This window comes from Rana temporaria, chromosome 5, assembly GCF_905171775.1.
Source record: "Rana temporaria chromosome 5, aRanTem1.1, whole genome shotgun sequence".
NCBI lineage: Eukaryota > Metazoa > Chordata > Amphibia > Anura > Ranidae > Rana > Rana temporaria.
The window spans coordinates 205,625,811-205,641,717 of record NC_053493.1 but is presented as its reverse complement, the minus strand read 5'-3'; the positions used below and the strand labels follow the sequence as shown (position 1 = coordinate 205,641,717).

The 15,907-nt window shown below is 40.3% G+C and overlaps 1 protein-coding gene across 1 annotated transcript in view; it reads right to left on the bottom strand.

The window, feature by feature from the left end:
- The window catches only part of LOC120940565 (dynein heavy chain 5, axonemal-like), a 445,728-nt gene that overhangs the window by 59,037 nt on the left and 370,784 nt on the right, over window positions 1-15,907 (bottom strand). Inside the window, exons 72-74 of the mRNA XM_040353506.1 lie at window positions 15,362-15,709; window positions 14,020-14,208; window positions 10,850-10,982 (exon numbers count right to left, since the gene is read on the bottom strand). Of these exons, the coding sequence (XP_040209440.1) occupies window positions 10,850-10,982; window positions 14,020-14,208; window positions 15,362-15,709 (670 nt within the window). The remainder of the gene's footprint in view (window positions 1-10,849; window positions 10,983-14,019; window positions 14,209-15,361; window positions 15,710-15,907) is intronic.

Here is a 15,907-nt window from a genome sequence, read left to right as displayed (position 1 = left end):
GGCGGAGGAGCGATTTGCTCCTAAATTTTGCTGGTGGATGCCCCCATGCTTCGGCATATATAAATGGTGCATGTATGCCCATCATTAGAAGTGGGTGGATAAAGGGAAGTATTCTAATGGTGGGCATACCCACCGATCAATCTCTTTTTTTCGTTCAGCCAACAGGCTGCATGAAAAAAAAATTACAATATATGCCCAACAAGGACCAGCAACGTACTGGTATGTCACTGGACTTTGAGTGGTTATACCAGAATGATGCCTGGGGGTTTAGGTATAGTCTTGCTATCATTCTTTTCAGCCAGCAGTCGGCTTTCATGTAAAAGTAAGCCTAGTGGCTAATTAGCCTCTAGACTGCTTTTACAAGCAGTGGAAGGGAATGCCCCCCCCCCCCCCTACTGTATTCCATGGTTTTCTCTGGCTCTCCTGTCCCAACAGGGAACATGAGAATGCAGGCAGTGGTTCCGCCAGCTGACCATAGAGCTGATCAGAGACCAGAACGGCTCCAATCATCTCTATGACCTACGAAACCGGAAGCTACGGGCATTTGCGGGATATAAACAGCGCCATTGGGAAATTGGGAAAGTGTTTTATCACACCGATCTTGGTGTGGTCAGATGCTTTGAGTGCAGAGGAGAGATCTAGAGTCTAATAGACCCCAATTTTTTCAGTTTTTGAGTACCTGTCACTACCTATTGCTATCTTACTATTACATTCCCTTAGATAACAATAAAAATGATAAAAAAAAATAGAAAGAACAGTTTGAAAAAAAAAAAAAAAGCAAAAGAAATAAACAATAATAATAAAAAAAGCAACCCTGTCCCCCCCCTGCTCTCGCGCAAAGGCGAACGCAAGCATCGGCCTGGCATCATATGTAAACAGCAATTGCACCATGTATGTGAAGTATCACCGCAAAGGTCAGATTGAGGGCAGTAATTTTACCAGTAGACCTTCTCTGTAAATTTAAAGTGGTAACCTTTAAAGGCTTTTAAAAATGTACCGTATTTGCCGGCGTATAAGACGACCCCCTAATTTTCCAGCTAAAATGTTGGTTTTGGGATATACTCCCCATATAAGATGACCCCCTTCCTACTAGTCATTACTCGCCTCACCTCACTGTGCCATTACATGCCAGACTGTGCCACCATTACATGCCTTACTGTGCCCAATTACATGCATCACTGTGCCGTCATTACATGCATCACTGTGCCGCCATTACATGCATCACTGTGCCGCCACTACATGCCTCACTGTGCCCCACTACATGCCTCACTGTGCCCCACTACATGCCTCACTGTGCCCCACTACATGCCTCACTGTGCCCCACTACATGCCTCACTGTGCCCCACTACATGCCTCACTGTGCCCCACTACATGCCTCACTGTGCCCCACTACATGCCTCACTGTGCCCCACTACATGCCTCACTGTGCCCCACTACATGCCTCACTGTGCCCAATTACATGCCTCACTGTGCCCAATTACATGCCTCAGTGTGTCACTGCTTACCTTATCCGTGACATGCAGACCGCGGCCGTCCATTTTTTAAAAGCCGCGCCGCCTCTTTCTGCTGTTCCGTGATAGGCGGAACACTCAGCTTCCCAGGAGACACTGTGTTCAGTGTTCCGCCTATCACGGATGCCCTCTCGTCCTCGGTCTCGGACGAGAGGCAGAACACTAAACACAGTGGGGCAGATCCACAAAAGGATTACGCCGGCGTATCTAATGATACGCCGGCATAATTTTAAATTTCCAGCGTTGTATCTTTGTTTTGTATCCACAAAACAAGATACGACGGCATCTTGGATCGATCCGACAGGCGTACGTCTTAGTTACAATTTTTCGGCGGCTGCTAGGTGGTGTTCCCGTCGAAATCTGCGTCAAGTATACAAATTAGCTAGTTACGGCGTTCCACGAACGTACGTCGGCCCGGCGCATTTTTTTCCGTCGCTTGCGTTCGGCTTTTTCCGGCGTATAGTTAAAGCTGTTGTTATGAGGCGTACTCAATGTTAAGTATGGCCGTCATTCCCGCGTACAATTTTTAATTTTTTACGTCGTTTGCGTAAGTCGTTCGCAAATAGGAATTTGCGTAGAATGACGTCACCGTCTTAAGCATTGGCTTGTTCCGGTTAAATTTCGAGCATGCGCACTGGGATACCCCCAGGGACGGCGCATGCGCAGTTAAAAAAAAAACGTTGTTTACGTCGGGTCACAACGTATTTACATAAAACACGCCCCCATCACTTTCATTTGAATCCCACGCCCTTACGCCGCAACAGATACACTACGTCGCCGTAACTTACGGCGCAAATTCGTTGAGGATTCAAACAAAAAAAAAGTAAGTTACAGCGGCGTAGTGTATCTTAGATACGCTACGCCCGGCGCAATAATGCGCTGTTGTCTGTGGATCTACCCAAGTGTCTCCTGGGAAGCTGAGTGTTCCGAACTTCCGCCTATCATGGAACAGCAGAAAAAGGAGGCACGGCTTTTGAAAAATGGACGGCCGGGGTCTGCATTATTAGGTTACCAGCGTATAAGACGACACCCGACTTTTAAGAAGAATTTCAGGGGTTAAAAAGTCATTTTATATGCCGGAAAATACGGTATGTAGTTTGTCGCCACTGCAATTTTAAAGCATGTCGTGTTTGATATCCATGTACTCGGCCTAAGATCATCTTTTTTATTTCATCAAACATTTGGGCAATATAGTGTGTTTTAGTGCATAAAAAACACCCACCATTTTATTCTGTAGGGCCTTTCCTTCAAAAAAAAAATATATATATAATGTTTGGGGGTTCAATGTAATTTTCTTGCAAAAAAAAAAAATATGTTTTCATGTAAACAAAAAGTGTCAGAGAGGGCTTTGTCTTCAAGTGGTTAGAAGAGTGGGTGATGTGCGACGTAAGCTTCTAAATGTTGTGCATTATATGCCAGGACAATTCAAACCCCCCCCAAATGACCCCATTTGGGAAAGTAAACAGCCCAAGCTATTTGCAGAGAGGCATGTCGAGTCCATTGAATATTTTATATTTTGACACAAGTTGCGGGAAATTTTTATTAATTTTTTTGCACAAAGTTGTCACTAAATGACGATATATTGCTTAAACATGCCAAGGCATATGTGGAATTACACCCAAAAATACATTATGTTACTTCTCCTGAGTACGGGGATACCACATGTGTGAGACTTTTTGGGAGCCTAGCTTTGTACAGGACCCCAAAAACTAGACACCGCCTTCAGGCTTTCCAAGGGTGTATTTTTTTGATTTCACTCCTCACTGCCTATCACAGTTTCAGAGGCCATGGAATGCCCAGATGACACAACCCCCCCCCCCCCCCCCCAAAGATCCTATTTTGGAAAGTAGACACCCCAAGCTATTTGCTGAGAGGTATGATGAGTATTTTGCAGATCTCGCTTTTTGTCACAAAGTTTTAAAAAAATAAATAAAAAAAAAATGTCTTCCTTCATTTTCAAAAACAAATGAGAGCCGCAAAATACTCACTATGACTCTCAGCAAATAGCTTGGGGTGTCTACTTTCCAAAATTGAGTCATTTGGGGTGGTTTTGTGCCATCTTGGCATTTTATGGCCTTTGAAACTGTGATAGGTAGTGAGGAGTGAAATCAAAAATTTACGCCCTTAGAAATTCTGAAGGCTAGGCTCCCAAAAAGTCCCACACATGGTAGCCCAAATTTATTTTGGGGTGCAATTCCACATATAACCATGGCATGTGTGAGCAATATATCATTTAGAGACAAGGAAAAACGCATATATTGAGAGTCCAAGGGCCGCACACCCCAAAATGTTGTAGAGACAAAAATGGAGAAATTCCCCCCGGGGGCTTTTAATATATCATTTAGTGACAACTTTTTTTTTGTCATTATTCAATCACTTGGGACGAAAAAATAAAAATATTCAATGGGCTTAACATGCCTCTCAGAAATTTCCTTGGGGTGTCTACTTTCCAAAATGGGGTCATTTGGGGGGGTTTTGTACTGCCCTGCCACTTTAGCACCTCGAGAAATGAGATAAGCAGCCATAAACTAAAAGCTGTGTAAATTCCAGAAAATGTACCCTAGTTTGTAGACGCAACTTTTGCGCAAACCAATAAATATACGCTTATTGACATTTTTTGTTTACCAAAGACATGTAGCTGAATACATTTTGGCCTAAATGTATGACTACAATTGAGTTTATTCGATTTTTCTTATAACAAAAAGTAGAAAATATAATTTTTTAAACAAAATTCCAGTCTTTTTCCTTTTATATTGCAAAAAATAAAAATCGCAGAGGCAATCAAATACCATCAAAAGAAAGCTCTATTTGTGGGGAAAAAAGAACCACTTAATCACCGCCCTATAGACGAAAGACGTCTACAAGGCGGTTCCTTAACTCTGGGAGGACGTCCATGGACATCCTCCCAGAATCGCGCCCCCTGGGGCGCGCACACGAGAATGTCCAATGACGGAGCGATCACTTGTAAACAAACCGGTGTCATGTGATGACGCCGGTTCCTCCCTCCCCTCTCTGTACCGATAGGTACAGTGTGAGAGGAGAGGGGAGAGAGCGGATGCAGCACGAGTGCTGTGGGCTGGATCTGTGACAAATGTAGTCACAGATCCAGCCATCCCTGCCCCATACTAACAATACTCTGCTCCATACCCATACTGTGCAATACTCTGCAATACCTCGCACTACTCTGCAATACCCTGCAATACCCCACACTACTCTGCAATACCCCGCACTACCCTGCAATACCCCGCACTACCCTGCAATACCCCGCACTACCCTGCAATACCCCGCACTACCCTGCAATACCCCGCACTACCCTGCAATACCCCGCACTACCCTGCAATACCCCGCACTACTCTGCAATACCCCGCACTACTCTGCAATACCCCGCACTACCCTGCAATACCCCGCACTACCCCGCACTACTCTGCAATACCCCGCACTACTCTGCAATACCCCGCACTACCCTGCAATACCCCGCACTACCCTGCAATACCCCGCACTACCCTGCAATACCCCACACTACCCTGCAATACCCCGCACTACTCTGCAATACCCCGCACTACTCTGCAATACCCCGCAATACTCTGCAATACCCCTGCAATACTCTGCAATACCCCTGCAATACTCTGCAATACCCCTGCAATACCCCTGCAATACTCTGCTTCCCAGCCTAGAAGTGAGATATGGGGTCTCACTGACCCCATATCTCACTGTAAAGAGGACCTGTCATGCCATATTCCTATTACAAGGGATGTTTACATTCCCTGTAATAGGAATAAAAGTGATCAAAATTTTAAATTTTTTGCGGAAAAACTTGTCAAACTAAAATAAAGTAAAGTAAAGTCAACAATAAAATATATATATTTTTTAAAGCGCCCCTGTCCTTGTGTGCTTGCATGCAGAAACGAACGCACACGTAAGTCCCGCCCACATATGAAAACGGTGTTCAAGCCAGACATGTGAGGTATCGCTGCAAATGTTAGAGCGAGAGCGAGACCAGTAAAAATATTTAAAACGTCGCCTATGGGGATTTTTAAGTAGCGAAGTTTGCCACCATCGCACGAGCGTGTGCAATTTTGAAGGGTGACATGTTGGGTATCTATTTACTTGGAGTAACTTCATCTTTCACGTTATGCAAAAGAATGAATAAAAAATAAAAAATAAAAAATGTGCTAAATTGTATAACAGAAACAAAGAAAAATTCTTTTTTTTTACTGAATTTTCAGTCTTTTTTCTCTTATAGCGCAAAAAATAAAAAACCCAACGGTGATTAAATACCACCAAAAGAAAGCTCTATTTGTGTAAAAAAAAGGACAATAATTTCATGTGGTTACAGTGTTGTATGACTGAGTAATTGTCATTCAAATTGTGAGAGCACCGAAAGCTGAAAATTGGTCTGGTTATTAAGTGGGTTTACGTGCCTGGTGGTCAAGTGGTTAAAGGTTAAATGCAATGAACTGCACAATAGCTTTTTTCATAAATTCATTGAATTATAATGAATTTAGAAACTATGAAAGTTTACTAGGCAGAGATAAGTAAACTTGACAAATTTTGCTTTGCCTTCAATTTGCCCAATTCAAGTCTGCAAATTAAAACTTGTCGTCACTTTTTTTATTTTATATATACACATACACACACACACACACAGTATCTAACAAAAGTGAGTACACCCCTAATTTTTTGTAAATATTTTATTATACCTTTTCATGTGACAACACCGAAGAAATTACACTTTGCTACAATGTAAAGTAGTGAGTGTACAGTTTGTTGTATAACAGTGTAAATTTGCTGCCCTCTCAAAATAACAAAGCAGCCATTAATGTCTAAACCGCTGGCAACAAAAGTCAATACACCCCTAAGTGAAAATGTCCAAATTGGGCTCAAAGTGTCAATATTTTGTGTGGCCACCATTATTTTCCAGCACTGCCTTAACCCTCTTTAGCATCGATTTCACAAGAGCTTCACAGGTTACCACTGGAGTCCTCTTCCACTCCTCCTTGCGCTCCTCCACCTTCTGTTTGAGGATGCCCCACAGATGCTCAATAGGGTTTAGGTCTGGAGACATGCTTGGCCAGTCCATCACCTTTACAATCAGCTTCTTTAGCAAGGCAGTGGTCGTCATGGAGGTGTGTTTGGGGTCGTTATGTTGGAACACCGCTCTGCCGCCCAGTCTCCAAATGGATGGGATCATGTCAATCATAACGACTGACATGACATCGGGGAGGGAAAATGGCTAATTGGGCTCAATTTGAACATTACTTAGGGGTGTACTCACTTTTGTTGTCAGCTGTTTAATGGCTGTGTGTGGAGTTATTTTGAGGGTACAGCACATTTACACAGTTATACAAGCTGTACACCCACTACTTTTCATTGCAGCAAAGTGTAATTTCTTCAGTGTTGTCACATGAAAAGATATAATAAAATAGTTACAAAAATGTGAGGGGTGTACTCACTTTTGTGAGATACTGTAAATATATATAAGAGTAATAAAAATTTTCTGCACAGGTGTAGGCTAAATTGAGTGGATCCGTTAAGGCCCATACACACGGTGTGTACGTTCCATCAGACAAACTTTTTCGGTTTTCATCGGACAAAAAGTCAAGAGTCCGATGGTGCCTAGTCTGACCATGTGTACAGCAAGCAATGGGACTTTTGTACAAAGTACAAACACGCATGCTCAGAAGCAAGGACCCGCCGGAAGCGTTCTGTCTTATAAAACTAGCATTCGTATTTGAAAGAGCACATTCGTGACGCAGCAAGTTCTGAAATCAAGAAAAGCAGCGCACATTCTCTTCTTCTTTTTAATGTGATAATACTAAGGCCGGGTTCACACCTATGCGAACTGAGTGCGGCTTAAACCGCATCAAATTCGCAGAACATTTCTAAATACATTGTTTTCAATGAGGCTGGTTCACATATGTGCGATGCATTCGCACTGCGCATTGCTGAAAAAACGTTTGCGTTTTCTAGGCATTGCGGTGCGGCTCAGGTGCGAATTCAGGCCCATTATCTTCTATGGGAACGCATCTGGTTCGCAGATGTGTTCATTTCTCTTCAGAATTACTCTCATTCTACTCAATACACTTCCCCCCTCCCCATCCCAGGTCTCCAAATTCGCAGCTAAAACGCAGATGATCTGCTGAACAGTTCTCTTATCTCTCTGCAGAGATAACAGAGCTGGAATTCGCACCGCACAAGTGTGAATCCGGCCTAAAAGCTGCTTTGCTGATGATACTGACAGAGTAAAAACAAATGTCTTTACTTTGGATTAGTGTATTTTGGTTATATGAATCAAACATATTTCTATATTATTTTGTGGGTCAAGTTCGCACAACCCCATTGCGCAACATGTCTGCTTTACGAACGGACGTTCAGAAACGAACAAAATTGCACAAAACTGAAAATCGCGAATCCACACAGACGAAACCTCTACTAAGGCCCCATACACACGAGAGAATTTATCCGCGGATACGGTCCAGCGGACCGTTTCCACGGATAAATCCTCTCAAAGATTTCCGCAGATTTCTATGCGATGGAGTGTACTCACCATCGCATTGAAATCCGCGTGGAAATCCTCTGGCGATGACGTGTCGTCGCCGCGATTATGACGCGGCGACGGGCGCGACGCTGTCATATAAGGAATTCCACGCATGCGTCAAATCATTACGACGCGTGCGGGGAATCCCTTTGGACGGATGGATCCGGTGAGTCTGTACAGACGAGCGGATCCATCCGTTGGGATGGACTTCAGCAGATGGATTTGTTGAGCATGTCAGCAAATATTCATCTGCTGGAAATCCATCCCAGGGGAGATTTATCCGCGGATAAAGATCCGCTGGCGTGTACACACCATAGGATCTATCCGCTGAAACCCATTTGCTGGGATTTATCTGCGGATGGATTCTATGGTGTGTATGGGGCCTTACTCTCGATTAGCAGAAGGAGCCCAAAGAGTGATGCCGGAGAATTGAACTTCTTCTTTTAAACTCTCGTCAGTACGTTGAAACGTCCCTACGTTCGAGTTTGTTGCCGAAAAAGTACAAGCGTGTGTATGCTATCGGTGTGCCCGGACAACTCCCTTCGGACAAAAAAAAAAATAAGAAAAGTTTGAAGTCCGATCGTGTGTACGAGGCTTAAGCATGAATAGTCAGAGATCCCTATACTGTGTCTCAACTTACTGTGTATAAGGTGTTCCGGCCTGTCTCTTTAGGACGTCACCTTAGTCTATTGTATTGGATTATCATTTTTTTTCTCGGTGCTTGACAAATGTGGGTGCCGACCATTACAATTTTACCCCAGCAAATAATTCCTCCAAAATTTCCCATTACCTTCACTTGGCATTTATGAACTAAAGTGCAACACAATCACAATTTAAGAAAAGCTCTGGTAATCCATGACAATGACAATCCAATCCTCACCAGTGGGACAGGATACGCTGGGCCTGGTTGGTGTTACGGAGCGCTGATCACTAATAATTTTAAAGAGCTAATACTATTACATTACATCAATGCCTATAAATTATTTCCAACTGAACAGAGACTTCTTTTGTTATGGATCATACAGGATCATTATATGTCCAGTCCAAAAGACATTCTCCCCTGGCATTTATATAATTAATATTGAATCCTATTGTTAGGACTGAAACATGTCTTACTGTGGCATAACATCAAAGAGCCTACAAAATACTTTGAAATGTAATAAAGAAAGAATAAAACACTTGATCAGTAGATAATGGTTTTTATCATTTAGGGTATATTTGGCTACAATTTAATTGCTCTTACATAGTTTAAATGTCACTAAAGTAAATGGCACAAATAGACAAACTGTTCCATATTTTCTCCATAACAGTGTGTAATTGCAATTCAAGCCGCCTGCTAAAATTTCTCTAAAGCACAGTTCCTGCAGGTTTGAACAGGTTTAATGGGTTTTGTTCTATAATTTCCCTTCTCCAGATGGACACCAATATAGTTTGTTGTTTGTCTTTTGAATGTATATAAATACAGCGCCGGAGCCCGCAAACCCAAAAATACAGTAACTCAGGGAGACATGTCGCCGGTCACAGCGGTGTGCGGGGACTGCTGCAATAGCATTGACCTAAGGTACTGTACTTAAGAATTTCATAATCAGCTAGTATGCAATGCATACTAGCTGATTATGCCTTTGTCGTACAGTTTTTTTTTTTTTAGTTTACAACCACTTTAAATGTAGCACTACAGAGGGGTCAAGTCCTAGGGGAAAAAAAGTGTGGGAACTCACCGAATATTCCCCACCAGCCTCAAAAAAAAAAATTTGTGTGTATATATATATATATATATATATATATATATATATATATATATATATATATATATATATATACACACACACACACACACACATACACTACTTTTACATTACACAACCCCCTGCACCCCTTTACATTACCCCCCCCCCACCATGTTACACAGACACCTTCCTCCCCGCTGCATGTTAAATAGACACCTTCCTCCCCTGCATGTTACACAGACACCAAGGTAAAGCCGGCCCAAGGGCCACCAACAGACTTCCTCAGCACTGTTTCTCCATCTTCCACCCAGCTCCCCTACTAGCATGCAATATCATCCAATCTTTAAAGGCTCCCTGCCAGGCCCACTTCCTCTGGATTGGCCAAGGACCTCCAAATATGCAGAGCAGCCCCTTCTAGCCTCTGCCCACTAACTTCTAGAACATTCTCTGATATTCTATAACCAGGGAGAGGCACCAGAGAGCTGCCTGAGTGAGTCATTAAGCCCTAATTTTTAATAACCCTTACCCAGATTGAGTTACTTAGGTTTATCCCAATTCAAAGTGTTCTAAAATAAATGTAGGGATTTCCCCCTTCTTATACACAATCAGTTCTTCAACAAATGTCCATGCAATCCACACTGCTCTGCTGACACGTGCAATTCACCTTCCTATGAGAAATGCTCTGTTTAGTGAACCAAATTTCACCCATGCTCCACACAACTCACCAGAGCCTTAGACCTGAATATAAATATGGGTCATTATACATTTTATATACGATGGTTAATTTCCTCCAAACCACAAGGTTGCCCGTTCTCCTGTCACCGTTTAATGATATAAAAAAACAGCCATAATTGCACACTACATCTATTTTTTTAATACACGTCAGACCACAATAAACAGAGAAGTAATCCACTCATATTAAAAAGGAGCCCACTAGAGCACCTAGAATGCCCAACGTGTATTACATACATGACCGCCTGCTGCTCCGAGCCACCAGAAGCCAGTGTAAATTCCATGGACAGAACAAGAGCGGAAACCAGAAATGACGTGTATTCAAACTCTGCCTTTCTTACCATCTATTGCCAGTTTAAGATCAGTAAGCGTACTTCTGACTCGACTGATCACGCGCTGCATGCGATCGATTTCCTGGCGTAAGAATATATTCATTGGCTGGATTGCACCCATTTTTTGCAGCCGAGCTTTAACCTGTAACAAATGGTTTTATGTTAAATTGGTATAATTAAGAAGAATATAACATCTAGGGATACACTGGTGATTTTAGACTATTGCTACAGAGATGAAAGCATTTTTAACAACCGTCTTTTAGTAGAATATTAATTTCAGTGTACTGAAAATTAGAATACTACCAGCAAGTGGATGGGTTTCTCAGTAGCATCATATTCGCATTACCACATATAGCCAGTCCAAGGAATTATTCCTCCACCAGGTATAATAAAACTGGTAAAAGTCTGCCATGTATGTAATATCGTTTGATAATCAAACTTGGGGAGTTTAGAGCCCCTGTCAGTTTTCACTGTAACACAGAGGTTCCTTATGTCCTCTTACTTTCTGCTCTACTGAATATGTTTTAGCAAAAGGTGAGGGGAACTCTCCAATAGCGACACAGATGGAAATAATGCTTTTATTTAGCTGAGTATGAGAAGGCTATAACCCCTGTCAGATTTTAATTTCTGGGTTACAAATGCAGTTTCCCTCACTTCCTGGCTACTGAAACAGGTATCAGCAGGATATGCTCCCGCTGCACAGCCATTTACTGGGAAGCTCAGTGTGCTGCTGCTTCTCCTTCCCCCAGTTCTTATGCAACTGAGAACAGAGAGAATGTAATCACTTATAAAAAAAAGGGGGGGGGGGGGGAAAGGTATTAATATATATATTTTTTATATCTATACAATAATGTTTTGCATTTTATTTCCAACTCCTTCGCTCTTCTCAGTGTGAGTGCCCTCAAAATACTCACGGAAAATTCACGTATACGCAATGACATTGGCAAGACTAACTGGAAGAACGGTTTTGTAGGAATGGTTGTTTGGTGGGAAGTAAGCATGCAGAGGCAAGGACTATGGTACATGTTTTAATGTATTCTGTACCCAAACTTTATACTGAAATAGATATCCCTCATATAATAATAAATAAAGCACTGTAAGGTAAAAATCAACAGACTTTCTAATAAGCAGCAGATGAAATAACGTAACAGACAACGGTTTATGAAGAACACTAGTATGAATCTACAACTTAAACAAAAATCTGAATTATACACAGTCACTGCTCAGTGTATAACAACTTTTCTTTTATATGTTAGCCATCAATGTCCATTTTTTATAACATCCATTACATTAACCCGTATCGTAATCCCTACATGTTCAAAAACAGGTTTCAGTGCATGTTATGCTTATTGCTCTGAAATTCCAAATGTGTGCCTGCTTAAATAAAAAATAAAAAAAACCTTAACTATATCTGCCAGCGACGAACCGTTTAGTTTCAAAAGTCATAATGAAACTTGATTTTAATATATTCTTTTCATCCTACCTTCATACAATTTGCTCATCTAAATTTTCAACACCTAATTGTGCTCTGTATTTAAATATGACAGGCAACAGACTTTCCTTCTAACTAATACATTCACACTGTTAAATTGCACTGAAAGGCCACCAAAAAGAGATAGAGACAGACAATTTTTCTGTCCTTTTTGCATAAATAATGTATTTGGTATATAAAATTACAAGAATAAAATGTAACATACCGTTTATAAGAAATACTGAAATTAAACTTAATTCTTAAGCAAAGCAATTGTGAAAATCACATTCTGGCCATTAAAAAATATATATATAAATATATATATAAATATAAATATATATATAAATATATATATATATATATATATATATATATATATATATATATATATATATATATATATATATATATATATATATATATATATATATATTTTAGGCTTTGCTTGTACACTATATACAAAAGAGACAGAAAACACCTTTTTTCTTAAACATTAAAATGTTAGTATTTGTTAAAAACATTTTGTGATATGACACCTCCAAAAAAACAAACAAAAAAAAACGCTGTCATTCGCACAAAAAAATACATTTAAAATGAACGCGAGTCCTGCATATTCACCTAGGAATCATTAGTATTGTTGACAAAATACTTTCATGACACCGAGCATCATTCACCCACCCACATCGGATCTTCAGCGACATTGCTCGCTGTACTAATATATCCTATGTGTCACCTAGCGAACATAGCCTTCACACAGCTGCAGAGCGGGACCCTTTCATTTTGCAGCAATTTCTTTGAAGAGGTCCAACACACCCCCTACTGGGTCAGATCCACAGTAAGGATCATGAGCTTTGCTAACTGCACATTTGACTTACAGTAGTAGAAGGTGTCGGACCTCTGTAAATAGACCACAGCTTCCAGGGAACAAAGGGTCCCACTTGGCAGCTGCTGAAAGGGACAGGCTTCTCTATGTATGCTGTGGCTGCTTTGGAAAGAAAATGCACGGTAAGAAATTGAACCTTTTGGTTTTGACATACCTAGAATGTTTTTATCGTATTGTAGCTGAAATTTGGCTTTAGGTTGCACTTTAATAATTCTTCTGCTTTATAGCTTCTAATGTTAAGTCTGTACTCAAAGCAGATACAATTTTATATTTCTATTGGCTTTTTAATAATTGTTTTTTCATTTAGGCCAGAGTTTCAAACAGAATCTATTTTACCTGACCCTACTGTGATTTATAACATTCTCCCATTTCAGCTGCTTAACAATAAGTATGTTAATGCGAAGCATGATTTTTTTGATTGCTAGAAGACCAGGGAAATGATCAATAAGAGAAACATGCATGGGCAATAATTTCTGAAACTCTTTCGAATTGTGTAAATCAATGAAACAATATGATTGGATGGCTCAAGGTCACACATGGAATTCTAGCCTTTGCGAAGATGTTTTTATGTCAAGCGTTTTAGGTTTGGAGCACCATGGCAATATACAGTAATGTTGCTAAAATAAAAGATCAATAAGCAGACTGATGTCAGCAGCAGATGTGTGAAGATATTTACTGGAGGTAATAAAATCATCTTGTTCGATGAACACATGGACAGGCATGCACAGCTGATATTTTACAGTGTGGCACTTACACTTAGCGTAAATTGTTAAATGGGAAGCTAAATGACACAGGCTAGCATGTTATGAGCTTCATAGATCATACCTCATGAGGGATGTAGTCCTCTGGTAATTTATCCAGCATCTCATCTGCTAGTCGCTGCACAATAGTCTCTCTTGTCTCTCCTGCACCTCCTCCACTGTCCTTGGGCTGAATATTGACTATTGTACTTAGTGTCTCATTTGCCATGTTCGTTTGGTAGGTTATATCTGCATTAGGATGCAATCCAAAGACCTATAAAAAAGCAATACAAATACATAAAGCATTAATAACTGTGTAACCCTAATGTAAATATTAGAGTGAACAACATACAGAATGCTTATTGTAAAGCTGAAAACATATTTGGGTGAGAGATAACAAAAACGCGAAGTGCAAATTAGTTAATGTCTGTCTTTACCGGGTATTCGTTTTAAATAAGAAAAACTTTCAGAGAAAAGGTTTATGGATAAATTATATTCAACATAAATTTTCTATGTATGTAGAGCATCAATGAAAGTTGGAGTGTAAACCTCCTTCAACAACATCCTGCCCAACACTGTTTGGGTACAAAACCTGAAATGGCACAAGGGACTTGCAAAGCAAAAGGCATATATTCTTCTTTATTCCATCAAAAGTTGCAGACGTTATTCCTGTCTAGGAAAAGATTTTGTACTGTGTACAGAGTAATTTGTACACTGCTCTGTATGTGATCAACTTTGATGGAATAAAGAAGACATGCTTTTTGAATTGTAAGTCCCCTGTGCCATTTACATTTTTAAACTAATCTTCTATGCAGGCACATTAGTAGCAATCATGAAACAACTATCCTGGGCATCTTTCTGCTTCCTCTACAGTAAGTAGTGCACACATTATCCACATATATGTGCAAAATTATCATAAAATTAGGCAATAGTCATAACATGATGGTTATTTTTCCAAAATCACAAATCCTTCCCGGCACCCATACTTTTTACGACATGAAATATTATAAAATGAGTGGCACACAATGGAAATAACTGTAAACATTCACACTGAAGAATGGTCTTGCCTCTAGCTTTGGTGTCCCTGCTTGTATTGTATTAATGTGGTGTACTGTATGCTACATGTAAAACTAAAGTATGGTTCTGTATTATTGTAAGCCATGGTATAGTTCAGATATCTGATATTATATGCCAAGCGCTATGACAGAATGCAACTAAACATCTGCATTAGCAGTTTGAGTTTAAATTTAGGCACCATCCCAGAACACCTTATCACCACACTCCTAAAGCTGCCTTTGGACTTTATCAGCCTTCAATTTTCAGAATAAATGTGTATGAAGCTTTACAGGTAAACAACATAACATAAGACTGGAGCAGGAGTTTGCTATATAGTTAATAGTTATATATAAAAAAAAAAATGTTTTTACCTCAGGTGTGTCCACCAATGGCAATAGCTCTATATATTGGAGATATTCATCAATTGCTTTGCCTTTAGGGATTCCGTAGCCTTTATAGAAGCAAAACTTGTCAGAAAACATGTGCTCTCCAAACCAGACCCTAGCGAATGTGTTTAACAATGTCTTATCCAAATCATCTGTTACACGACCACCGTACTGAACTTCTCCCAACATGTAACGCAAGCAGCTCCAGTTCACGGGACGTTTAGTGCCCACGTCATCTAAATGGTTTTGGACAAACTGAATACTGGCAGCAAAATCTGCTTGGTTAAATTCATATGGAATGTTCCAACCTAAAGGACCAAACTTTCTTCTCTCCTATAGAAGAAAATACAGTAAATTAACATGTGTGGCAATGTGTGTTTGTTACAACAGTCATAGTTGATATTTTTAATAACTCAAGACAGAAGCATGTCGCTATAAAAGCAAATATTTATGGTATTTTACTCATTTCAATAGTTTCCTTTATAATAATAATAAAGAAAAACTACTTAAACAATACATAAAAATATAACA